At 39.4% G+C, this 26,228-nt stretch overlaps 2 protein-coding genes across 2 annotated transcripts in view; one reads left to right on the top strand and one right to left on the bottom strand.

Moving 5' to 3' along the window:
* LOC129742247 (tyrosine-protein phosphatase Lar) overlaps positions 1 to 26,018 on the bottom strand; it is a 740,954-nt gene extending 714,936 nt beyond the window's left edge. Inside the window, exon 1 of the mRNA XM_055734122.1 lies at positions 25,041 to 26,018. The gene's annotated coding sequence lies outside the window, so the exon portion shown is untranslated. The remainder of the gene's footprint in view (positions 1 to 25,040) is intronic.
* Positions 625 to 6,601, top strand: LOC129742244 (uncharacterized). Its single transcript, XM_055734119.1, has 2 exons — positions 625 to 2,817; positions 2,861 to 6,601. The coding sequence occupies exons 1-2, from the start codon at positions 625 to 627 to the stop codon at positions 6,599 to 6,601; spliced, it is 5,934 nt and encodes a 1,977-aa protein (XP_055590094.1).
* Positions 26,019 to 26,228: the final 210 nt, after the last annotated feature.

Below are 26,228 nucleotides of genomic sequence, written 5' to 3'. Positions count from 1 at the left end.
AGAGGAGAATTGAAAGTCATCATTTTTTTTTTGGTTAATTGGCAAATATTCCTAGAAACGTGCACACTATATTGTCTTAAAATTAGTAAATTAAATTATCACAGTTAAATTCCTACTTAAAACTAGTATCACAGTGGTTATCACAGTTTGTACACAGCTTGTATCTAAAAGTGTTTGTATGCGGAAAAGCTGTAAGTAGCATTATAGAATCGTTCCTAAACGAAATATTACATTTCTATGCACAATTATTGTAGAACCATTCGGTGGTAAAACCACGTGAGAATTCTAGAGTGCAGAAGTGATAAACTAAATAGAATATCTACATCACTTCTAACAGTAAGTTGAATTATCCTAAATCATGCAGAAACATGCAATTAACACTTAGATAATTTGTACAGAGCTCACACTACTAGAAATACTGGAAAAAGTTACCTAAAGCTACTCCCGCAAGAGGATCGGGAAACTTAATGTAAGTCTAAAATTTATCCTATTATTAGTACAATTTGTAACGATTTGTATATCTTTTAGCTTTGATCTACATAAAAGTCTAAAGTAGATTCCAAGGACTTTTTCTGCGATAAAATCCGAAACAAAATCAAAGATTAATTCGGATCTAACCTCAAAATGAGTAGCGATAATGGGACTGAAACTGCATTCAGCGATGCAACTGAGAATGCAGAATCAACGATGATCCAACGCAGCTGTATGATGTGCGATAAACCCAACAGCTTGGAAGACATGGTCGGTTGTGACCACTGCGACAATTGGGCGCACTATGGATGTGTTGGAGTGACCGAGGAGATAAAGAACCACCCGTGGAGCTGTCCCAAATGTAGCCAAAAATTAAAAGTTCCCAAGGTGAAGAAACCCACCAAGAGGGTTGGGTCGAAGAAAAGTGATGCCGGATCTGTTCGGACCGCTGTGCCCGCCGTGGATGCTAGCTTTAAGCATTTAGAAGAAGAGCTACTTGCCAAGGAACTAGCTCTGGAAAAGGAAATGGCTATGCAGGAAAAACGGCTGGAAATGGACATGATCCTGAAGGAAAAGCGCTTGCAGAAGGAAAATGCCTTGCGTGAAAAGGCTCTTAAGCTGGAAAAGGAAATGCATGATCGACAGCTTTCCCAACAAAGGCAGATTTACGAACGCAAATTAGCCGAGCAGCAGGAGTTCGAAAGGAAAATGCATCTGTTGAAGAAACAGTTTGAATCGCATGATTTGGCGGAAGATTCATTGGACGACGACAGCGAAAATGAAGATGAAGAAGATGCGGTGAATAAATGGCTGAGCAAATCTCAAGTGCATTTAAACACGGTTGATTCTGCTGGTCGAATTGAGAATCCCGTTGCGACAATTAGAGCGAAAAACCAAAGTGGTTCCGAAATTTTCGGAAATATTCGCGTGAATGAACCTGACCCGAAACTTGATTCAACTGACGACGAGATGGATCAAGAAGCGAAACGAAATGCAAAAGGTTTAGGCTTCAATCAAGAACAAATATCGTTCATGGAGAACTTGCTGAGGAGGAACCAAAGAGGCACGAGTTCAGAACTCGAAACCGCGCCGAGGATCGTCGAAGTGACCAAAGATCAGCTTGTAGCTCGTCAAGCTGGGTCGAAACAACTGCCAACATTCCGAGGTGAACCAGAACTATGGCCTATTTTCATCAGCAGCTACGAAAATACTACTCGAGCTTGCGGGTTCTCAAATCTAGACAATTTGAAGCGTCTCCAGGATTCCCTAAAAGGGGACGCTCTTGAAGCTGTCAGAAGTAGACTGGTTCTCCCGGAGACTGTACCGGATGTAATCAACGATTTGCGGAGCTTGTTTGGCAAACCAGAAAGACTTCTGCGAACTCTTATGAACAAAGTTCGAAAAGCTCAACCACCGAGGCTCGACCGAATGGAAACCTTCATCCATTTCGGAATTACCGTGAAACAAGTGTGTGACCATTTGGAAGCTGCTGGTCTAGGAGATCATTTACAAAACCCGATGTTGGTGAAGGAGTTGGCGGAAAAGTTACCCGATACTTACAAAATTGAGTGGGTTCGATACAAACGGACTAGCCAAGGAAGTCCTCTACGAGTATTCTCCAACTTCATGAGCTCCATTGTAGAAGACGTGTCTGAAGCGGCTGAATTGACCCCGATGGACGGCGGGGAGCACTCCAGATCAAGCAAAGGTAGGAGGAAAGAGTTTGCACACGTTCATAACGCTGATTCCCCTCAACCTCCGAAGGAAGATCAGAAATTTTCGAAATCTTGTTTGGTTTGTAAACGTACAGATCACAAACTCCGTTTTTGCGACGATTTTAAAAGTCTGTCTGTGACGGATCGAATCAAAATGGCAGAGAAACTCAAACTTTGCAAACTCTGTCTTAATAGTCATGGGAAAAGCAGATGTAATTTCAAAGTACGATGCAACATCGGTGGCTGCCAGGGTGGTCATCATCCTTTATTGCATCTGAACGAGCAATTTGCCAACAATCTGCAAATCGAATGTAACACACACAACGGACAAAATCGTGCTGTGATTTTCAGAATGGTTCCAATAACACTCTACGTCGATGACTTGGCCTACGATACTCTCGCCTTCCTGGATGAGGGCTCATCCGCAACCCTACTGGAATCCTCTGTAGCTGATGAGTTGCAAGCATCTGGCGAAATTGAACCACTTGTCGTCACGTGGACGGGGAACATGAAGCGTTATGAAGATCGTTCGAGAAAAGTCAATCTGTTCATTTCGCCCAGAGACTCCGACCAAAAACTGCCATTGAACAATGTGCGAACTGTTACAGAACTCCAGCTGCCACAGCAAAAGGTTAAGTTCGGCGAAGTTTGTAAGCAGTACTCTCATCTTCAAGGCCTGCCTGCCAGTCATGGATCACTCTCTCGAAGAACCGAGGATCATGATTGGACTGGACAATCTACACGTTTTCGCTCCGATCGAATCCCGAATCGGCAAACCAGGTCAACCGGTTGGCGTTAAGTCTTTGCTAGGGTGGACGGTTTATGGACCTTGCAGGAAAGGGCCGTGCCCCCAGGTTGCCCTCAACGTCCACGGAGTGGACGAGTTGAGTAATCAACAACTTCACGATATGCTTCGAAACCAGTACTTGTTAGAAGAAGTCCGAAATCCGTCGTGCGTTCTAGAATCTGATGAAGACCAGCGAGCCCTCGCTATTTTGAAAAGTACTACCGTGTTCACCGGGGATCGCTACCAAACTGGGTTACTCTGGCGGAACGACTCCAGAGGATTTCCCGATAGCTATGGCATGGCCTACAAGCGGGCGTTAGCTCTAGAACGAAAACTCTCCAAGGACCCAGATCTTCAAGCAAAAGTTAACCTTCAAATCCAACAGTATCTCGAGAAAGGATACGCACATCCGGCGACAACAGAAGAGCTGAACAACACACAATCTTCAGACGTCTGGTATCTACCGTTGAATGTTGTTGTGAATCCCCGCAAACCAGGCAAGATACGGCTAGTGTGGGACGCGGCGGCGTCGGTTGGCGGAATTTCCCTGAATTCGCAACTCCTCTGTGGACCAGATTTGCTAGTGCCTCTCCAAGGTGTGATATGTCGATTTCGTGAGAAACCCGTAGCTTTTGGCGGGGACATCATGGAGATGTACCACCAGCTAAAAATTCGGCCAGAAGATAGACAGGCTCAGCGCTTCCTTTTTCGCCAGGACCTGTCCGAAGAGCTCACGGTGTACGTCATGGACGTCGCCACATTTGGCGCTACTTGCTCCCCGTGTGCGGCGCAATTTATTAAAAATTTGAACGCTCAAAAGCATGCAGCTGAATTCCCAAGGGCGGCGAGCGCGATCGAGCTCCAACATTATGTCGATGATTATTTCGACAGCACCGACAGCGTAGACGAAGCAGTTAGACTAGCCAGCGAGGTGAAGTTGGTTCACTCCAGAGGCGGGTTTCACATAAGGAATTTCGTTGCGAACTCCGAAGAATTTCTGGTAAGAATGGGCGAGCCGAAAAATAACAGCGCAGTGCACTTTAACGCAGACAAGGAATCTGGAACCGAACGTGTTCTAGGCATTGCTTGGAACCCAACGGAAGATGTTTTTGGCTTCTCTGCTAACTTCAAGCCGGAACTGGTGAAAGCCGTAAATGGTGCGAAAAGACCAACGAAAAGAATAATCCTCAGCTGCGTAATGTCCATGTTCGATCCTTTGGGTCTGCTCACCCCATTTACGGTGCACGGGAAGCTCCTGATCCAAGACCTGTGGAGGACGGGGTGCAGCTGGGACGAGCCGATCGATGAAGCTTCAAATTCGAAATGGGACCGGTGGACGAATCTCCTACCTGAGATAGAAAAGCTGAAAATACCGAGGAGCTATTTTGGTGATGTGAGATCGCATCAGTATGACGCTGTGGAACTACATGTCTTCACTGATGCAAGCGAAGCCGCCTATGGTTGCGTGGCTTATCTCCGTGTGGTCGTGGACGAGACCGTGCGATGTTCCTTAGCCATGAGCCGTTCTAAGGTGTCACCCATCCAGCAGTTGTCGATCCCTCGAAATGAGCTGCAGGCAGCAGTGCTGGGGGCGAGATTAGCTGATACAGTGCAAAAGAACCATCGTCTTCCAATAACTCAACGATATTTTTGGACTGATTCACAAACAGTTCTCTCGTGGATCAGATCCGATCAACGAAAATACTCACAATTCGTGGGTCATCGCATTGGAGAAATTTTGAGCAACACGAAGCTTTCGGAGTGGCGTTGGGTCCCGACAAAATCCAATGTGGCCGACCTGCTGACCAAATGGAGTGTAGGTTCCAAGCTGACAGATGATAGTGTGTGGTTCGTTGGACCGCAATTTTTGTATGAAACCGAAGAAAGTTGGCCTTCTCAGCGGCCGCCCAAAGCAAATGTTTCCGAAGAATTAAGGGCTCAGTTCTTGTACCATGATGTGTTTATTCCGGAACCTATTATCGATGTCTCAAGATTTTCCAAATGGTTGGTACTGCTACGAACCTTAGCGTGCGTTTTTAGATTTGTATCCAATTGTAGGAAGAAACGACTAAATCTCCCAATCGAAACCCTAAAAGCAACAGATAGGCAATCAAAATTAATTATAAAAACATTCGCAAGTCAATTAGCACCTCTTAGGAGAGAAGAATTGCAAAAAGCTGAAATTGTTTTGTTTAAGATAGCTCAATCTGAAGTCTACCCAGATGAAATACGAGTTTTACAGAAAAATAGAGATCGATCTGTTAAAGATTGGATCGCCATAGAGAAGTGTAGTCCGCTGTATAAGTTAACGCCATTATTAGACGAAGAAGGTCTTATTCGTATGGAAGGCCGAACAGAACACGGCGAATTGTTGCCCTTTGATATGCGATTCCCTATAATTTTGCCTAAAAAACATCTGATCACTGCTAAATTGACGCACAGTTTTCATGAGAAGTATGGTCACGGTTACCGTGATACCGTGAAGAACGAATTGAAGCAGCGCTTTTGGATTCCCAACGTAGGAGCAGTTATTCGCAAGGTCTCCAAAGAGTGTGTCTGGTGTAAAGTAAATCACAATCGTCCTCAAGTTCCAAGAATGGCACCATTGCCTTACCAACGTGTTACACCATATCTGCGACCATTCAGCTACGTCGGCGTGGACTATCTCGGGCCTGTTGAGGTCACTGTTGGGCGGCGCACGGAAAAGCGTTGGATTTGTCTATTTACATGCTTGGTGATCCGAGCTGTGCACTTAGAGGTTGCGCATTCTCTGACGAGTGAATCATGCTTGATGGCTATAAGACGGTTTGTCGGTCGCAGGGGCCCACCACGAGAGTTTTTGTCCGACAACGGGACAAATTTTAAAGGTGCCTTCAAAGAGCTGCAGAAACAGATTCGAGACATCAACATGGAGTGTGCCAACGAAACTACGACCGTTCTAACAGGATGGAAGTTTAATCCCCCAGCCACGCCTCATATGGGTGGCATATGGGAGAGGCTAGTAATGTCGGTGAAGGAAGCTCTGTTCGCACTACATGATGGAAGACGCCTAACGGATGAAATATTGCAAACTTCCATGATTGAAGCTGAGGATATGATCAACGCTCGCCCTTTAACAAGTGTATCCGGAGACGTAGCAGAAAAAGAAGCTTTAAGCCCAAATCACTTTCTTCGAAGTTCTCCTACGAATGAAATTGATTCAGTACCACCGTATCCTCAAGATGCAGTTTCTTTGCGCAATTCATATCAGCGTTCCCAGCAGTTGGCGTACAAGATGTGGGATCGCTGGATCAAGGAATACGTTCCCAGTTTGAACCCGCGCTCTAAGTGGCATGATGAAACGAATCCTGTGCAGAAAGGAGACTTGGTATATATCGTCGAAGGAACCAACCGGAAGTGCTGGGTGCGTGGAATCGTTGACGAGCCTGTGGTGTCTGCTGATGGAAGAATTCGTCAAGCTTGGATTCGTACGAACGATGGAAGGTTGAAACGAGGTGTGGCTAAGCTAGCGGTGCTCGAGATAAGTTCAGGTAAAACCGAACCGGAAGTGACTTCCGGACCAGATTTACGGGTCGGGGATATGTTGGGCACCACTGAAGAATGCGCCCCCCTCGATAAGGTTGGATAGAAACGCTTATGTGTAGTGTAGGCATAAAATGACAACGAATGTCAGACGTAGAAGAGAGGAGAATTGAAAGTCATCATTTTTTTTTTGGTTAATTGGCAAATATTCCTAGAAACGTGCACACTATATTGTCTTAAAATTAGTAAATTAAATTATCACAGTTAAATTCCTACTTAAAACTAGTATCACAGTGGTTATCACAGTTTGTACACAGCTTGTATCTAAAAGTGTTTGTATGCGGAAAAGCTGTAAGTAGCATTATAGAATCGTTCCCAAACGAAATATTACATTTCTATGCACAATTATTGTAGAACCATTCGGTGGTAAAACCACGTGAGAATTCTAGAGTGCAGAAGTGATAAACTAAATAGAATATCTACATCACTTCTAACAGTAAGTTGAATTATCCTAAATCATGCAGAAACATGCAATTAACACTTAGATAATTTGTACAGAGCTCACACTACTAGAAATACTGGAAAAAGTTACCTAAAGCTACTCCCGCAAGAGGATCGGGAAACTTAATGTAAGTCTAAAATTTATCCTATTATTAGTACAATTTGTAACGATTTGTATATCTTTTAGCTTTGATCTACATAAAAGTCTAAAGTAGATTCCAAGGACTTTTTCTGCGATAAAATCCGAAACAAGTTCTGAATTAAAGATTTAACTTTGATTTACTTGTTTTCACGTGATTGATTGATTTTTTTTTATAAGTTGTGTTGTAATTACATGCGGTACATGAACAAATATTAGGTAACTTTTGAATTTTATTCTCATTTTTAGATACAGTTCCGATAAAAATGGTGTTTTTTTTTTTCATCAATATAGAGGTAATTGAAAAAAAACAGAGTAGTTTAAAAACTCAAAACTTATGATCTTTTTCAAAAAAATTGTTTTGATCTGATGAATTCTGATTAAGAAATTAAATAACAATTCTAAATTCTGAATTTTGGATTGAATCTCGGAACTTGGAATCAAAAAATAGTTTTTGAGTTCCTTGTGTATTTTTCCTGGTTTTGGATCAGATTTCGGTACGATTTTTAATTTCCGAATTTTATGGGTTCAATTGATCCCCATAAAGATATATTTTTTTCTGAATAGATTTTGAAAATTGCTTAACATGAGAATATTTATTTTCATCGAATAACTAATATTTTTCTAATTATTGACTGATAAAAAGGACTCTAAAAAGTGCCTTTAGCTAAAAATAAGAAAATTGCGCCTTTAAGTATGCAATCACTAGAAGGTAGCAAACATTTTTTTTGTCTGATGCTCATAACCTGTGAAATGAGAACTAATATGGCCAAAAACAGCCAATGTATTTTTTATCTTTAGATTTTACATGATTTTTGCCAAGGCTAAGGGCGTTCTGAATAAAAAACCAAGTCTCTTTAAAAAAAGAATAAACTCTGCTTTAGCTTTAAAAACATCACATTTTTTTCCGTCCCACGAAAATGCTTCTTGTTTATTAACAGTTTATATGGCAGTAACGACCCTCTCCGTTCCGCAAAAATATGCTTTCTACGTTATTATGCTGTCTTCGACTTCAATGTTTCCATTTCAACTTTCAAACGCCGTATTGAATCTGACTTAAGTGACCAACTAAGAAATTAAGAAAAGTATCGTGTAATGTACAAATATTATTAAGTAGATCATTAAGACACCTCAATATGTCAGATGATTTTGTATCAAATAAACAATAAACAATTAACAATTAACAGGTGCATGTATCGTTTTAACTTTCGGTGCAGAACAATTTGAAATTTCACTCTGCCCGAAAATGCAAAAGACAGCGAGTTGCTTAATTTTTCAAAAAAAAAAATGATGAAAATAACAAAATGGGATCTAGTATCCCACTTCTCCTCTATTGATTGGAAAGATGGGTGCCGAAAATGGAAATAATTAATAGGGATAGATGGAATAGTTCTCAAGCTCTCTGTGTCATTTTTGGAAACTTCAAAAAGAAAAATTGTTACCACATTAGAGAAGAGATTCCCGCCTATTCAACGCACTATTGATGAAGAAAATCTTTTGAAGGATCTAGAACATTTTTCGAAAATTTGCGATAAAAACGAGTATTTTCTACTAAATTTCGCTTATTCATTAAACTTAAAATTTTACAATTTTTTCTCAAAAATTGAAAATAATGTAAAAAAAATTTATGAAAGATTTCAAACAAAACATTATTCAAATAAAATGTTTTTTTTTGTGTTTTTTTTTTTCAAAATAAGCAGCATTTTTTTAAGTTTACATATTTAACACAAGATTAAATAAATCGTTAAGTTCTTAAGGCCCATTTACACTTGACATGAAAATGAACATGCAAAATTTTCACTGGAACTGTAAACCGGGCTTTAGCATTTAAGATTGCCAGGATATTTTCCAGACATATCCGGACCAGTCGAATCTGGACAATTTTATCTAAAGTTCTGGCAAATTCCGGGCATTCGATTTCAAAACTTACATCCAAAAATCCGGGCCATATCCGAACAAATTTGGTCAAAACCACGGAATTATTCAATAAAAATAAAAAAGAATATTCATGAAAATATCTATTTTCATCCAAAGACATCAGGAGATTTTAAATTGTATTTAAGGCTTTCGAAAAACTGTTCATGATTATTTATATGAAACTTGCTAGAAAACCGTTTTAGGACGCAAAAATGAAAAAAAAAATTATATAATTATAAAATTCAATTTAGAAATGGGTGTATAAATCTGTGCCAAAACCAGGATTTTCTGTACGGAATCCGAGCAACAGGCTCGAACCAAACTTTTCCTAAATTTTGTTTCAAATAATAATTTTATCCAACTTTTTAGTCACTATCAATCGATTAATGAAACTTTTTTTTCAAGGACCACTATTATGTACAGATAATTTGCGAAACTTTCTATATGTTATTCGGTGTCATCCCATATGTAAGATGTTTCTCACCTCGAAAGAAGGAAAGTTAAAAAAACAAACAAAACTTCTCTCGGATCCATCCAAGTTTCCGGGTTCCATTCTCGGTCGAAATCATTGAAACAGAATTATTGCAAATACCTTTTCTGCGGTAGCTTTTGTGTAAATACTTTCCCCCCACTTTTTGCTTCGTCGTCGTTCCGGGCACAAGGTAAATTCAACACACATCGTCACATGGGCATCCTTGCAGTTATCCTGGAGCCGGAGCATAGATACAGGTTTCCAGAAAGGAAGCAGCCCAAGTGAGTGCCGGGCAAAATGATTGCTCCGAACCGTATAAAGACAAACGAACCTTGTCCTCGATTTGAGTTCGGGGGAGGCATAGGATAGGAAGAGACCAAAAAAAAGGGTCCGATATAATATAATCATTACTATGCTCCGTATGATCCCAAGGAATTAAATTGTCAACCGCACGGAAACGCTCATTTGCACTTCCATTCTTCGCCGGGTGCCATCCTGGGCAAATTTCCATTTGACGATGAAATTTTCATCCATTCATTGCGCCCGTTCGTTCCCAATGGTTATTGTGGAAGAGTTTAAGTAAATTGCCGCACTTGTAATTGTGGCCGGCTGCTATACTGGGGCTCCGAGTCGCTTCAATTCGGCTTGGAAAGTGGTTTATCATTTGCTCCAAACAACAGGCAGGCAAGCCCATTTTGATTGTATGTAGAGTGAATAAACAATGATAGTGAAAAATTCATGGATCGATTTATAAAAAAAAACAGTTTGTTGATCTTGCCAGCCTTATTTCTATTGGGTAGTTTTATTTGTTTTAAGATTTTTAGATGAGTGTGACGTAGTACCTGTTTCCAGCACCGCCTCCCACACAAGTATACCTGAAGATCACTGTACCAAACGCAATTAAAGATCGACCACGATTTGGTAGACAACCGGCACATCTTCAACATCATCGACGTTAGATCCTGACGAGGTGAGGCGCCAACATCGCGTCAGACCACTACATATCGGGTGATGGTAGTGAACAACATACGAAAGCGACAGCCGCCTCGGTTAAATATCGCACGACTGAAGCAACCTGAGGTCGAAGAAGACTACGCGCAATGGATTTCTTTAAGCACCTCCTGCGTAGTTTTCCGCTAGAGAGATACAAATCTGCCATCTGATTGATAATAATCAATTTACTAGTTTTATATATGTTTCGAGCCCCTATCCTTTCAGTGGCTGCCCTTTTATATTTAAACACTTCTAGCCAACTCTAAATTGTAAAAAAAACACGTTTGAAAAGTTCGAACAATATTAGGTAGCCCTTCAAAGACGGGTGACCTGGAAATCTGGAAAACTGATCTGATCGTTTCATAATTACTTTTCATAGAGGATAGGTCCAAAAAACTGAGACTGGTGAAATTATAAAAAAGCTTCAAATCTTGAGATCGGAACTGAACTTTTCAGAACTTGTTAAATATCCACGTAAAACATGAAAAAAATCAGCCGGACCTAAATGATCTCGTCCGAAAACTTTAACTATTTCATTTTTTCTGATATCCTTCATTTTCTCATACTTTCTATTCTTATGATATGAGTTATTCTGAAGCATCTCAACACTGTATTTTCATAGACATTCACGTTTACATCAATGCATTGTACGTAGAAGTTGTTTTGTATTCAGTGATCATAAATTTGCCTTGTTATTTTTTATCAAACCTTTTTTTTTAAGTTTTCCTCATTTTTCAATATCTTAAGAATGGAACAGTTCTGAAATTCGAGCATTTTTTAACTAAAGTGTCAAAGTGATTTTTTTCCGATTTTTGTCCGCGTGAGTTCTATTAGTACAACACAGTGCCATGCTTTGTTGATTTTTCTGTGTTTTTTCTGCTACTTTGATCATGAGGTTTGACAGCTCTGAGCGCTAGTGGCGACTCCACTCGGAAAATTAGCTTTTTCCATCGATCCATTGATCGAAGCAGCGCTGCCGGCAGAGAACGAGCTTGACGAAGCCGCTCTCGAGGGCTGTTGGGATACCATGAAGGCAGTCATCAACAGCGTTGCGGAGAACGTCAACGCACTCGGCAAAACGATCAAAATGTGGGAGCACCACTACGATGAACACCTGAACGGCGCACATTCAAGATCAAGACGGTGGAGAAAGATACATCGCCGGCGTAGCCAATGACGAGGTGGAGCCACTCCCAACCAGGGTTGCCAACATTTTTTTTCAAAAATCAGGGAACTTGCGAAATAAAAATCAGGCAAAATCAGGCTACGTTAAAGCTCGTTAAAGTAACGGAAATTTCGCTCAAAGTGATGACCTTTTTTTTTTTGGTCATCGCTCCACATTTTCACTGGAATATGTGTTGTGAGAGTACTGCATTACTGCATTCTGCAAAAGATTCTATTTAAATCCCTAAGAATGTATGGGAATCTTTCGATTGCTTTGATTCAGACACATTTTCACTTTTCACTTCATCTAATGGTACCTACTCCAGTTACTTACTACTCATTTTTCTTGACATTTGCAAAAATCAGGCAAAATCAGACATATTACAAAAATCAGGGAAATTCAATGGCTTATCAGGTTGTCAGGCGTAGCCTCAAAAAATCAGGCAACGCCTGAAAAATCAGGCACATTGGCATCTCTGCTCCCAACGATGAGTGAAGTTAAAGAAGCCAATTTTCTACGACGCCGAGTGTTTCCATTCCTTCCTGAATGCATATTCCTGAAGCCGACGACTTTTTGCATGTTGAATATCTTTATGTCTCAATACTACAACAATCTCCACATTTCAAACTGAACACAAACACATACAGGATCTCAATGAAACTAGATGTTTCCTCGAAGAGATTCCTTTTTTATTAACTCTAAGCGTACATATTTCGAAGATAATATGGCTGGCATCTTACAAATGCGAAAACCACCAACCCATAGAATGTGTACTATGTATGCCGTGACCGGGATTCGATCTCATGCCCTCTGTCTTAGAAGACTTGAAGGCTATCCTCTACGCCACGGGCTGCGGCCACTTTGACCACCTCAATGTGAGAGGTCTTGAAAGACACATTAATGAAATTAAACTTGTTCTCGATAAGAGCAAATTCCACTTTATCGGTAAAACAGAAACCAAATAAAAGCTATACTGCTCCCATCGGACCCATCAACATTTTTATAATACACCTTCATACCTCACTCCCTACTCGGTAGACGTGGATGCAACAATAAAGCTTTCGGAGAAGTTGGTGTTTACGTCAGCAAGAGCATCAAGGCTGTTTCTTTTCTGAAATCTTCATACGATCCGAACACTCCAAATCATCAAAAGTTCGAAATTCTAGCACTGCAAGCAAAAATCAACGATTTGAATACATGCCTGGTCACTGTCTAAAAATAACCCTAATGCCAGCAATCAACTTTTCCCGCAGCAGCACGAAAATCTTATGCTCGATCTTTTAAAGCATAACTTCAATCAAACTAAGATTGTAGGAGATTTCAACATAAATGTTATGGTTCCAATACAGCTTCCAGCAACGGAATTTGCGACCACGAAATCGCCCATCTCCTCACTCATGTTACAATCTGTAAGCTTCCTCCGAAACGTATTAAAGTTAGGAACTTTAAAAGGGTCAACTAACTTAATTTGCAAACCGACTTTCAAACAATCGATTTTCGCCAATTTATCTCCGCTCAAAATGTCGAGAAAAAGTTCAAATTCTGACGTCACATCTTCAGTACCTGATCGAAGCACACACACCGGAAAAAGTCAAGATTATGAAAGATTATCGAACACCCTGGATGACACCGAGAATAGAACGCGCGGTGAGTGTCTTTTGCACTGATTCTAACTAGTATGTACGGAGAAATTACAATAAAATACTCATTTATTTATTTATTAATTATTATTATTAAATAGTAAGATCACATATTGATCCAAATGATATTTAAAAATTAAGAGACTAACTACAAATACAAATCTACACTGAACTTAGAACACAAAGAATTCTTCTTCGGAATACAACCTTCGAAACATCAAAATCAAATTGCTCTGAGAAGCGGTTAAAAGTCTTGATGACGCCAATTATTGCGGAGTTGGCTCCGTAATTGTGTACTCTAACAGGAACGAGGAGCCGAAGATCCCGATTCCTCAAACAACGAGGTCGGACGCTGAGTGGAAGAACTTCCAAAAGTGCGGGAGAGTCGATTCTTGATGAATGCAGATCAGCAACGAAAGACGCACGAGTGGCGGTTCTGCAAGCTTGCAGCGTGTCGATGTCGAACAGGCGGCAGCTGCTTTCGTAGCTGGGAAGTCGAAAAGGGTCTTGCCAGTTTAAGTGTCGAATGGCATACCTCAAAAAACGTCGTTGGATGACTCCGATGCGATCAGAACCGTTTTGAAAATATGGGCACCAAACCGCAGAAGCATATTCGAGGATCGATTGAACCAGACTGCAGTAAAGACTCTTCAGGCAGTAGATGTCCTTAAAGTCCTTCGTCATGCGGAAAAGAAAACCCAGGCTTCTGGAGGCTTTGTCAACGATATAGTTGGTGTGATTCTTAAAATCCAGCCGCGCGTCGAGGATCACACCAAGATCTTTCACGTGTTGAGCTCGAGAGATTGCATCGTTTCCAAGGAAATGAACGGCTGAGAACGGGCGTCGTTTGCGGGAAAATGATATTACTACACATTTACTACGGTTGAAAGGTAGGCGATTGGCATCACACCAGGAGGCAAAGAGGTTAAACTGGTTCTGCAGGAAGTTCACATCTTGGGAGATATTGATAAAGTAGTACAGTTTCAAGTCGTCGGCATACGTCAATTTTGGTCCATCGAGGAGTTGCAGCACGTCATTGAAGTAGATTAGGAATACTAATGGCCCTAAATGACTTCCCTGAGGCACGCCTGATGAAGCTGAGCACTGCCTGGAAAAACAGTTACCCGTATGAACTGTCAATTTACGCCCAGTAAGGTAACTGCGGAACCAGCCAATAAGAGATCCACATGGTTCACCTTGTCGAATGCGGCAGACAGATCGGTATAGATGGCATCTGTTTGGGATTTCTTTGCAAAACTTTCATGCACAAACGAGGTAAAGGTTAGTAAGTTAGTTGTAGTTGAGCGCATAAATCCATGCTGGTCGTTGGAGAGGTTGTGCTTGCAGAACATGAAAATGGCATCTAAAATCACCAATTCGAAAAGTTTGGCTATGCACACAGAGCTGAAATTCCTCGGTAATTAGAAATTAACATCTTACCTATCTCCCTTTTTATGAACCGGGAACATGTAAGCTTCTTTCCACAGTGAGGGGAAGGTGGCCTGGTCGAGCGAAGCTTGGAAGATAAGCCTGATAGGAATCAGCAAAGAAGGCATAAAACGCTTCAGGAAGGTAGCTGGTATCCCATCCGGGCCCGTAGAGAAGGAGTTTTTGAGCTTAGTGGCTGCTTTAGAGATGGTTGTGTCCTCGACTGTAATACCGTTTAAAGAAAAGCCAGGGCCGGATTAAGCCATCGGGGGGCCCGGGGCAATTTTTCCCGGAGGGCCCCTTTGATTCGATTTTTTTTAAATACTTTCCCGGAGAACACAAAACATTTTAAACGTGTTAAGAAACTGGAGATGAGTTTAGTATACTGTCTTCAAATGGCCATTTTGTCTGCGTAGAAGATAGTCTTCAAATAAAAATTGTTAATTAATGACGTGCAAACATTGCGGAAGAGTTTAGAAATTTTTCAATAATGGAAGCTCTGATTTGAACTGCACAATGGAAGATTTATTTCTTAATTTTTCTTATATTCATATCGCCAACTAAATTTCTCTGATTTTGAAAAATAGATATGTTATATTATATATGTTTTTCATTTCATCATTGATCGTCTGGTTTGCGCTTCATCGAGAAATATTTACCCAATGACTATTGGGAAGCATCATGAAGATTTGAAACATAGAATACAAAATTCAAAAATTTAACAAAATAATTAAATTCAGATTCCATGAAAAAATAGACAAAGAGTTTAAGAATTAAAAATTTAAAACTAGGTTATATTCTGAACCACAACTCAATGTCCACAAATCAAAATCATAATTTCAAATCAAGTTTTAAGAAACAAAATACAAAATAAATAAAAAAAAGTTCCAAAATTACAATAAGAGCCAATGCAGGAATTGCATCAAATGTGTTTTTTAATATAATACCTTTGAAACACAAAAAAAACGTTTTCATGAGATTTTTATGGATATGATTCTCATCAGATAAGAAAATGTTCTAAATGTGACAAAAGTTTCATTAGATGCCCTCAAAGTCAACGGAGTAAAAGTGCAAATATGATCCGATTGAATAAAAAAAATCAGAATAGAGATTAAATGTTTATACACAGAATCAGTTATCATTGAAAAAGTCAGATCAGGAATCCAAATGAGTTTATGACCTTGAACAAAAATCCTGAGTTTTCAAAATTCAGAAAAACCTTAAAAATGAACTTCAGTAACTGAAGAATTTACACAAGATTTGAAAAACTCAATGAATTAAATCTGGAAATGATAAGATTAAAAACATAGAAATATTCTAATAAAAGAATCACTCAATGATATTACCAACTCAATTATGAGATCGTTCATATGATAAAATAAATCCGAGAATGATCATTTGAAAAATGGAATGCTGAATTCAGTAGAGAATAAAATGTAAGATAAATCAGAAAATGTTTCAGTTCGAATTTCAAGTCTAACACAGAAATAGGGATGGGAATTCAATAAAGAAACTCAGTATTGTCGATTGGTTCAATAAAAGCAACTACAGTATGTTTAATGGAGGGGAGGGAAAGGAGTTTAGAATTTATAAACCAACGGAAATTTTAATAATAATGATTGGAAAATTAAAAACTATACCCGATATTAACCCGGATATTGCGCGGGTTAAAGTCTGAAATTTTTATCTTAAAGACTATGAGTTTAATTAAGTAGACGTGAATATATTTAAAAATTGCATATTTATAAGATTCCAGGCAAAAAATGTAAAAGTTTAACCCAAGAACCATTAGCACTAACGACTGTAAAAATGGTATTCAACCATGCATTTAGAGCTTCTCTGTTTTCTATCAGCATTATGAACCAGTTTTCGAGAAATTAGCTGCTATTTTAGTGCAGTAAGTAACCATTTTAAGTTATTTTTAATGACTGATGATTATTGTTCTTTATAATTTAAATTGGCATTTCAGTCAGAAGGAAGCAAATACTAAAATTTTCATAGTGATAACAGCATACAAGAAAAAGGTTAGATACCAGCAAAATTTCCCCTCACATTCGATACACTCAAGAACACATACAGTATAATGCAATATATCCCTTGAGGAAGGCCGAAACCAAATTTTAAATTTAAGTATTTGCTTCCTTCTGACTGAAATGCCAATTTAAAGTAAGTAACCATTACTTGGAAAGTTAACGTAATTAACATTATTATTGTGCAAGACGTTTGTATGTAATGAGACGTTTTTCTTTATTCTACGTGTTCTGTCCTGAATATCCTGACTGAAATTTTTTGATAAAAAAAAATTAAAATTTGAGGTGATTTTCTTTATTTTTTTCATTTTTTCTAAAAATAACATCGTTTGGTTCACATTATTAAATACCATGTTTTTGATAATCTCAGCCCGAAAAATACGGGAGAACTCCTTCACTGCTTTCCTACTAAAGGGGCCCCCTTAACTTTTATAAGAGAAAAACTATTCCAGATTTTATTTCACGGGGGCCCCATTAGTTGTTATATTCCAAGTTTTCATTCCGATTTTCTAGTTCTGATTTCATATAAAGATTTGTAGAAATTGAAGTAGTATGATTAGAGTAATATTAAAATTTTTTATACCTCGGGGGGCCCCACTGACTCGGGGGGCCCGGGGCTATTGCCCCTTTTGCCCCCCCTTTAATCCGGCCTTGAGAAAAGCCCAGTGGTGAAACACTCCTGATGGCACAATTCAGTTGGTCGTCGGTTATTGAAGATGTATCAAAGATGCTCGAGAATTTATTTGCGAAGAGATCGCAGATTCCGGAGTCAGAGTTCGCCATGATGCCATCCAGGAACATGCAGGACGGTGTTCCAGGTTCATTCCGCTGATTCTTGACGTGATTCCAGAAGGATTTTGGGCTAGTCTTGAGGTTTTGCTGAACTCGACTAAGATGGTTTTGATAGCTACGTTGACAGGCTTTTTTATAGGCAGAGTTGAGTTTGCGACATTCTTCCTTGGTATGCGGAGATTTGTGCTTGTTGTAATTTCGAAGAGCACGCATTTTTGTCGCTTTCAGTTGTCGTAAAGCTGCTGTAGCCCAGTGAGTCCGAGGATTAGAATTGGCGGTGCGTTTCGGCACATGACGGTCGATTACGTAGTTGAGGATGTGCGAGAAAGTTTCGGCTGCAGCATTAGGGTTTGCTAGTTCGAGTTCGGATTCCCAGTCTATAGTGGCCAGTACGCGAGAAATGATATCGAAATCGGCGTTCTTATAGTCCAAGTAGAAGGGTGTGAGTTTATCAGCGGGGTTACACAATCTAGAGATATTAAATGTAACCAGTAAAGCCAGGTGATGTGGGCCTACTTTAACTAGCGGTGCAGGTGCTGATTCGAAAGTTGGTAAACGGAGCCCGTCATTGGCGAAGCAAAGATCAAGCATCCGGCCGTTCTCGTTTACAACACTGTTGATCTGACGTAAGGTTGCTGTACTCAAAGAGTCTAGAATAATGTTCGAAGAAGCCGAAAAAGTAGAGCGTTCATGATCAGGATACAGGAAGCTAGCTTGACTGGAACACCACTTAAAACTTGGCATGTTAAAATCGCCTAAGACGATTATGTCATCTTCTGGGGCGCAGAAAGAGCTTATTTTAGAGATGCAGTGTGAGAATGATTCAGCTAAGGTAACGTCTCTCGAACGATCAGGAGGCAAATGTAAAGCACCCGGTCGCCGAGTTCGAAACGGGACCACACCATCTCAAGATTATGCCAAGATTAATCATCGATTGGCATAGCTCTGAATTTGGACCTTACGGCGAGTAACACCCCACCACCTGTGGTCTTTTTGCTGTAACGGGGGCTTCGATCGCAGCGGAACACTGAATAATCGGGTCCAAAGATCTGGTTGGAGAGAGTGTGATCGTTCAACCATGTTTCGGTGAAGGTGATAATATCGTAGCAGGAAAATGAAGTAGCGAGCAGATAATCAGTCACGCAGGAATTGATACCACCGACATTCTGATAGTAGATGTTGATGAAATCAAGCGGTTCTGATGCCGATCTGGAGCCATAAGGGTATATACGGGCGATTTTCCGAATATCAATGCACTTGGCAGCCCTGAACACCCAAAAAAAATCAAAACACGAGCATCTGTGTGTCGTTTTTCCACAGGGTGAATTTGTCGATATTAGTACCGCAAAATCGCGTTTATCGTGCGCCCACCTCAAAAATTGATTCTGTTCTCCCATGGTTTGAGGTTAGGGCTGAGGCCTCCTGCTTAGGTGGTGTTCGTGTAAAACTGTCAATATATCCTAATAGTCCTATTTGCCGCTGATAGTGTTGGTGATATTATGCTGGCTGTTTCACCAACACTTTTTAGTTTTAGGACAATCAACCTCAAAAACGACCATGTTTGTAGACCGGCTGTCTTTTTTTTTGTACCGAGAGTTTTGGAGGTTAATTGTCCCGTCTCATCTGTACACGCTCAGCAAGTGTGCGTAAGAAATGTCAAAAACAACTCTATAGTGAGACTACTTTTTATGCAATACTTCGCGAGGCTCCAGCAGTGATGTCAATTGAATTTATTGTTTATCAATGCGAAAAGACATACCCCTGTTAATTGACTAATAACTATTTTGCCTAGTAAGATACGGAGTTACGGTCTTGAACAAAGTTGTTCAGCGGAAAATTTCCTTTAGGCACAAAAACCATCAGCTGGCTCGGTTCCACTCAAGAAACAAAAATTATGTTGAGTTCTAAGTACAAAATATTCAATTTTCCCATTCAAACCTAAAAGTTCAAATTTACTCATGTAAATGTTACTTAAAAATTCTGCTAAAATCATGAATGCTTTTTAGACCCTAGGGTTTGAGAAATTAGAAATGACCCCAAATCGAATCAGCCTAATATGCGAATATTATTAACCCTCCAGCAGAGATTATTCTCAAATGAGTCTCTTGTCTTGTGCTTAAGTTATCAGCGTTGGTGGCGAGCAGCAAGTACTTTTCTAACGTATTTCATCATTTATTTATCATTCGAATTAAGATTAAGAATTAAGTTTTTGAAAGACCCTGATTCGAAACTGATTGAGAACGATGGTTTTGAGTCGAGTGGGACGTGTTTTTCAAAAACTTTTTTTTCATTCGTGTAAAATTGCTGCGAATTTATCAGACTTTAATTTCATTTAATGTGTGTTACGGATACGTTGATAGTTCCGACCAAAAGTTTGCTGGATTTCAAGACAAAACACAAGACTTCCGGGAACACCTTTCCAGACGATGAACGAAAACGGTATATTGATATTGTGAGGGATATAAAAATAAAGTAATTCTGACCGAAGACTAATCTATTGAGCGTTGTCATGGATTAATTTTTTTCGAAAAAAAAAACATTTCGGGAGAGTTTACCTGTTACTTATTTTTTTTTTATATCAAGAAACAGATTTCTTCGGATTTATTTTGCTACTATACGTTCAATTTTTAAGTAATTTCATGTTTTTAGCATAAAATTATTGATTTACTACATTTTCTATCTACAAGTTTCCTTCAATTGTACGCTCTGGCGCTGAATTTTGGTCATGGGACGCATATGCGAATATTTTTCACTTGGGACACACCAGGGGTAATATTTTTTCGAAACAAAAACTCAATATGAGTTTCTTGTCTGATTTTGCTAATAAAGTAAAATAAATTTGAGGGTAAAAGTAGAAGGCTAAAATCTATATAGGGGAGAGGCGGGCTATATGCGCATATTAAGGAAAGCATTCATTTTCTCCCATATTCCAATAGATAGGAGTCTGAAAACTATATACACATGAGCGGACATCTGTTTTATATACGTTAGAGCAATTTTTCTGTGAAAATCTCTTACAGTTTTTGTGAAAATAATTTTATAATAGAAGAAGTCAAACTAGCCGATTTCCGAAACTGGCAGGCTAAATGCGCATATTTATGTTTCAAGCTATATTTCATTAACAGTTGCAATATTTTGATATTCTTTAATTGAAAATGGTAGAAACGGATGTTAAGCATACGTCAAGGCTGAAATTTTGGTGAAACTATTTACATCACTAGTTCTTTTGCATAAAACATAATTAGGTATGCCATATAACCATATTTCATGGTAATATTTTGTTCATTTCGTATTTTTATCGGATCAGTATGAAGTTCTTCTTTTTTCGCTGTAAGATCGTGATTTGAGTGTAGATTTAATGTTTCAATGATAAAAAGTAAAAAATTTATAAGACTAATCTATTTTTCTTGATACAGGCATTTAACCTGCCTTGATATGGGCATTCAGAACCTGTCTCTTATTTCAATATCTGATCATTTACAACCTTGCCAAAAGCTTCAATTTGTTGAATTCCCGATTTCCAGATGAATAAGAAAGAAAAACCATTAAAATTTTTGTTCACCGAATCTGTACGCACGATAATTAAAGTTCAATATATTATAACAAAACTGACAAAAATCTTGTTTGAATTTTTAAATTTTTTTTGGCTTTATATAACAATCAAATTTCTTCATGCCATGTTTCAATAGCGTATTACCCTCAAATTGCACCGATTAGATACGATGAATCTCCAGCCATATCGCCAATCGGCTGTATGCGCATATTACCTAACATGCGCATTTAGGAACACTTCCCCCTATATAAAAAGCAATTTCTGTGGGTTTGTTTGTTTGTTTGTTTGTTTGTCCACTATAGACTCAGCCGTCTTACAAGCTAGAGCGCTGAAATTTGGCATGGATACTCATTAGGGCCAGGAATGATGAAAAATGTTTTCAGATTTTTGGATGACCCCTTCTAAAGGGGTTCGTCCATATAAACTGTTCAATGTTTTTACGGTATTTCCGTTAATGTGCATTGTATTGAGATGAAAATTTCCACATAGAAGTTTTGAGGGATGCTCAATTGTTTCATGTTTCAAATCTCGAGTCAAGGGTCGGCAAAAATGGTCGTCCATATTTTCTGTTCACTGTTTTTGCTATATTGGGGGTTATTCTGCGAGTCGAGTTACGTGACTCACAAAATTTCACTTCTTTATCCTGACTGCAGGAAATGTTTCAGAGAAGAAACGTTAGTATGAATGAGCTCCAAAAATCGAGCTAAAACTTCTAGCCTAGAGTGGTTTCTGGAGTCGGCACAACGATGTGAAATTTTGCACATCACGTCACGTGACTCCCGAATAAGCCCCATTGTCTTGATTATACATCGGATTATAGTGAAAATTTGCACATGACAGTTTTACAGCACATGTTATTGATTTCACGTGTCAAATTTTGACAAGGAATCAGTAAAAGGGTTTGTCTTAATATTTTAGAATTTTTTTTTTTGCAATAATTACGTTGTTAGGCATCATATCGAGGCAGAAATTTAAACACGAGAGTTTTGCAGGATGAGGAATCGATCCCTGATAACAAACTTTCTATTAGATGACAGAAAAAGGGATCGTCCACATATACTGTTTAATGTTTTTGCAATAATTGTTTTATTATGCATGAGATCCAGACAAAAATTCATTCACGGGTGTTTTACAAAACGGACAATTGAGTTTTGAGTTAAAATTTTTAATCAGACGACAGAAAAGAGGTCGTTAATATTACCTTTAATATATTTTAGACATAATTTCGTTGTTATGCATCCGAAAAAGACAAAAAATCGTACACGGGTGTTCTTTTCGACGGTCAATCGATTTCTTTTTTTAAATTTCTGTTTGGTAGACAAGCAAATAGGTCGCTTGCAAATACTGTTTAGTATTTAAGCAATTTTTTGGAGAAAATTCGTCCCAATTACCAACCAAATTCAAAATCATTAACTTTAAAGTTAAATGCGAAACGAAGTTCGTACGGGATCAGCTAGTCTATATATATAAAAAGCAATTTCTGTGGGTTTGTTTGTTTGTTTGTTTGTCCTCTATAGACTCAGCCGTCTTAAGAGCTAGAGAGCTGAAATTTGGCATGTATGTTCATTAGGGCCAGGAATGATGAAAAATGTTTTCGGATGACCCCTTCTGAAGGGGGTCGTCCATACAAGACAAATATTGATTTCGCGATATTGACGTTATTTTTCGTCGGATTGTGATGAAAATTTGCACTTGAGGGTTTTAAGAGATGGCCAATCGATTTCAGGCATTGCATTTTGGGTCAGGGGTCGGCAAAAGGGGTCGTCCATATCAACTGTTTATTGTTTTTGCGATATTGGCGTTATTATACATCAGATTGAGATGAAATTTTGCACATAGTAGTTTTGAATGACGTGCAATCAATTCGAGATGCTAAATGCGGAGTCAGGGGTCGTCCATTATAACTTTTAATATCTTAGTGATATTGACGTTTTCATACATCGGATTGGGATGAAAATTTGCACATAGGAGTTATAAGGGACAAACAATTGATTTCACTTATCCAAATTAAAGTCAGGGGTCGGCCAAAGGGATCGTCCATATTAACAATTCACTGTTAATGCGATATTGTAGTTATTATACAACGGATTCAGATGAAAATTGGCACACGAGAGTTTTGAGGGACGGGCAATCGATTTCAGGTATTAAATTCAGTGTAAGCCGTCAAAGGGGGTCGTCCATATTAACCTTTCAATATTTTTGCAATACCGTCGTTATTATACATAGGATTGGGATGAAAATTTGCACACGGTAGTTTTCAGGGATGGGCAATCGATTTCAGATGTCAAATGTTTTGCCAGGGGTCGACGAAAGGGGTAGTCCACATTAATTAAATTTCCACTGTTTTTGGCAATATTTACGTTATTATGCAATGGATTGCTTAGGAAATTTGCACACGGGAGTTTTGAGGGAGGGGTAATCGATTTCAGATATCAAAGATTGTCACCAAAAGGGGTTTATTTTTTTGGCAATAATTGCGTTGTTATCGAGTCGATCGAGTCGAAAGTTATAAACGTTTTTTTTTTTGCAATTGATTCCTGATTTCAAATTTAGTAGCAGACGACAGAAAAAGTGATCGTCCAATATTTTTGCAATTAATACTTTACAATGAATTCGGAAGTGCATCTGGAAAATGCTTGGCAATTGACTTTCATACAAACTGTTCATAACATATTCCAAGTTTAAAGCGAAACGGAGTTCGTATGGGATCAGCTAGTCATCTATAAATAAACATACAATAAATCCGGTCAAAATCGGGCCTTTTTCAACGAAATTCGGGCAACCAGCCGGACCGTACATTTCCCGATTTCTTGTCAAATATACGATTGCACGGGTAAAGCCGGGCAATCTGGCAAGCTTATGTTAGATGAAACAGCAGGTTGAAAGAAATTTATCATCCATTTACAAGACATATCGTTCCGATGAAAAGACATAAAACAATGAATCGCTTTCTTGTTGCAACTCGAACTCTAATTGAAAACATAAGTTACATTAACACACATGGACATGATTGTGTATTTACATGGGACTGGGGTCAAACCGGGGAAACCCCTTACATGGTACCTATACCGGAATGTTTTCTCTGCTGCAGCACTAATTATGCTTCCCTCCTTTAGAGCTCTGTAGCAACTTAAGGTTTTCCCGATAGTGTTCGGTGGGTGCCACATGAACACATGGAACGAAAGTAAACAAGCAAATGGACAACAGGCCTGCAAACATCTGCCCGGCTGCGATGATTCTTGTTTCATTTACGATATGCACAGGGCAATTACCCGATTGTTTCTGAAGCCGATTCTGATTGTTGTTTACATAGAAACACAGCAGCAGAAGGTGGAGATGGCCGTTTTTTGGACCGGTTAAACCATACTTCCGATGTGCTGGAAACCATCGATCATTATGTGTAGACTGGTTGGTTTTTCGGTTGAGTGTGGGTTTGAATAATAATCATTAGCAGTTGTGTTCAAGTTTACTTTTTTATATGAATCAGGAATTAGAATTCGGGATCAAATTCACAATTCACAATTCAAATTCAGTGCATATAAGAATAAATCATCAGAATTCAGATTCTGAATTATAATCAAAATTCGGAATAAAAAAAACTAAATTACTTATCCAAATAAAAAATTTTGATTAGAATTCAAAATCTGAATGTAGAATCAGAATTCAGAATATTAGTATCTACATGTAGTTAAGTATTCAGAAGGTAGAAAAAATAAGGTCCAATAATTTGCTTTTATTTTTTGCAGAGCTCTTAAATAGTTAACAGATTATTGTGTAATAGCTCATTAGAAGTCTAACTCGACCAGCTGTGTATGCATGTACAAACTTTCTACCCAAGGCCGTTTGTTGACCCAAACAAATCTCGTTCGATAACCTTCTTAATGTTGCTTCAAGTCCCCCCCCCTGGTTCCTTACCTAGGGCAGCTGATTCCAAACGCTCCAGAATGTCCACATCAGCCCCGAAGAATTCCTCAGGCTTTCCCCACTCCCTGTTACTTTTATATCCAGGCACGCACTTTGGATTGGCCTAAACACAAACTCGCATTAGCCTATAGGCTAGGCTCATAAATCTAAAATGATGACTCTTGCTATCGGGCTTTCAGCGCCACCACAAAACTGCCACTTAATAGGAGAACCACATTCGGCTACAGAGAAGCCGCCCACGCAACACCACACCGGAGATATTTTTGTACCCAAACAGGTAAAACTCGCTTGCTTCCCCCCACACTCTTCACGAGACTTCGACTTCACATCAATGGCACTGCTCTCGAAAACTGCTCAAGAGCCTGCTGGGGCAAGTAACTAAAAGTGGTTCCGACCTGGTGGAGCACCCCGGAAGCTTCCGGCAAGCCCGGATACGTGCTCAATTTTTCACAGCACGGCCATTCCTCTTCCGTGTCGCATAAATTTCACTCATCAATAACTCGACGGCAAAGGCTCTTCCATTATAGCTTTAGAGGATGCACACCGAAGGAAAGAAAACACAGGAACCATGGAATTCTCAGGCAAGATAATGTGGCAGCAGCACCACTAGAGGGAAAAAATCAATATTTTTACTCGCTAGTACACACAGCACAGTCAGAAGCAGCAGCCTCCTATGTTGGGGAATGGCTTACAGCCGACGACGATTCCTGTGGGGTGCCCAAAATAATATGTCCACCACACTGTCGAAGCCAGTCTGATCCGAATTCTTAGAATTTGGAGCCCGATTCCGGCGGATCCGGACCAACCTTCAATTCCCGGAAAAGCACCGTACCGTAATTAACCACTTCCAGCAATCAAACGTTCCAAATAACCCGATAAAACGGCACAAAATTCCAATCAAACAACCCGATTCGCAAACCGACGACGGAACGAAAACACGAAAAATTATGTATCCCGATCAACCATTTATGTTCCTCCAAGCAGAGATACTGGGCTGATACTTCCAAATACGCATACCAGTGCACAACCGATATGCATATCTCACGAGAAACATAAAATCCTGTTGCATGTAGTGGTGTTATCAGCTGTCAAACTCCAGCATTATGCTGTCGGTTCTGGAACGCACACGCATGCGCTTTGTTTTGATGTTTTTTTTGCTCTTTTTCTTCGTGTACCGGC

The sequence above is a fragment of the Uranotaenia lowii genome, chromosome 2, assembly GCF_029784155.1.
Source record: "Uranotaenia lowii strain MFRU-FL chromosome 2, ASM2978415v1, whole genome shotgun sequence".
NCBI lineage: Eukaryota > Metazoa > Arthropoda > Insecta > Diptera > Culicidae > Uranotaenia > Uranotaenia lowii.
The sequence above is the reverse complement of the archived record's forward strand: the minus strand, read 5'-3'. Positions and strand labels throughout refer to the sequence as shown.

What these genes read in the sequence shown, in the direction of transcription:
- LOC129742244 (XM_055734119.1), top strand. Translation starts at nt 625, where the DNA reads ATGAGTAGCGATAATGGGACTGAAACTGCATTCAGCGATGCAACTGAG. An exon ending in TCCAGCTGCCACAGCAAAAG is followed by an intron (nt 2,818 to 2,860) that starts GTTAAGTTCGGC and finishes CTCATCTTCAAG; the next exon opens with GCCTGCCTGCCAGTCATGGA.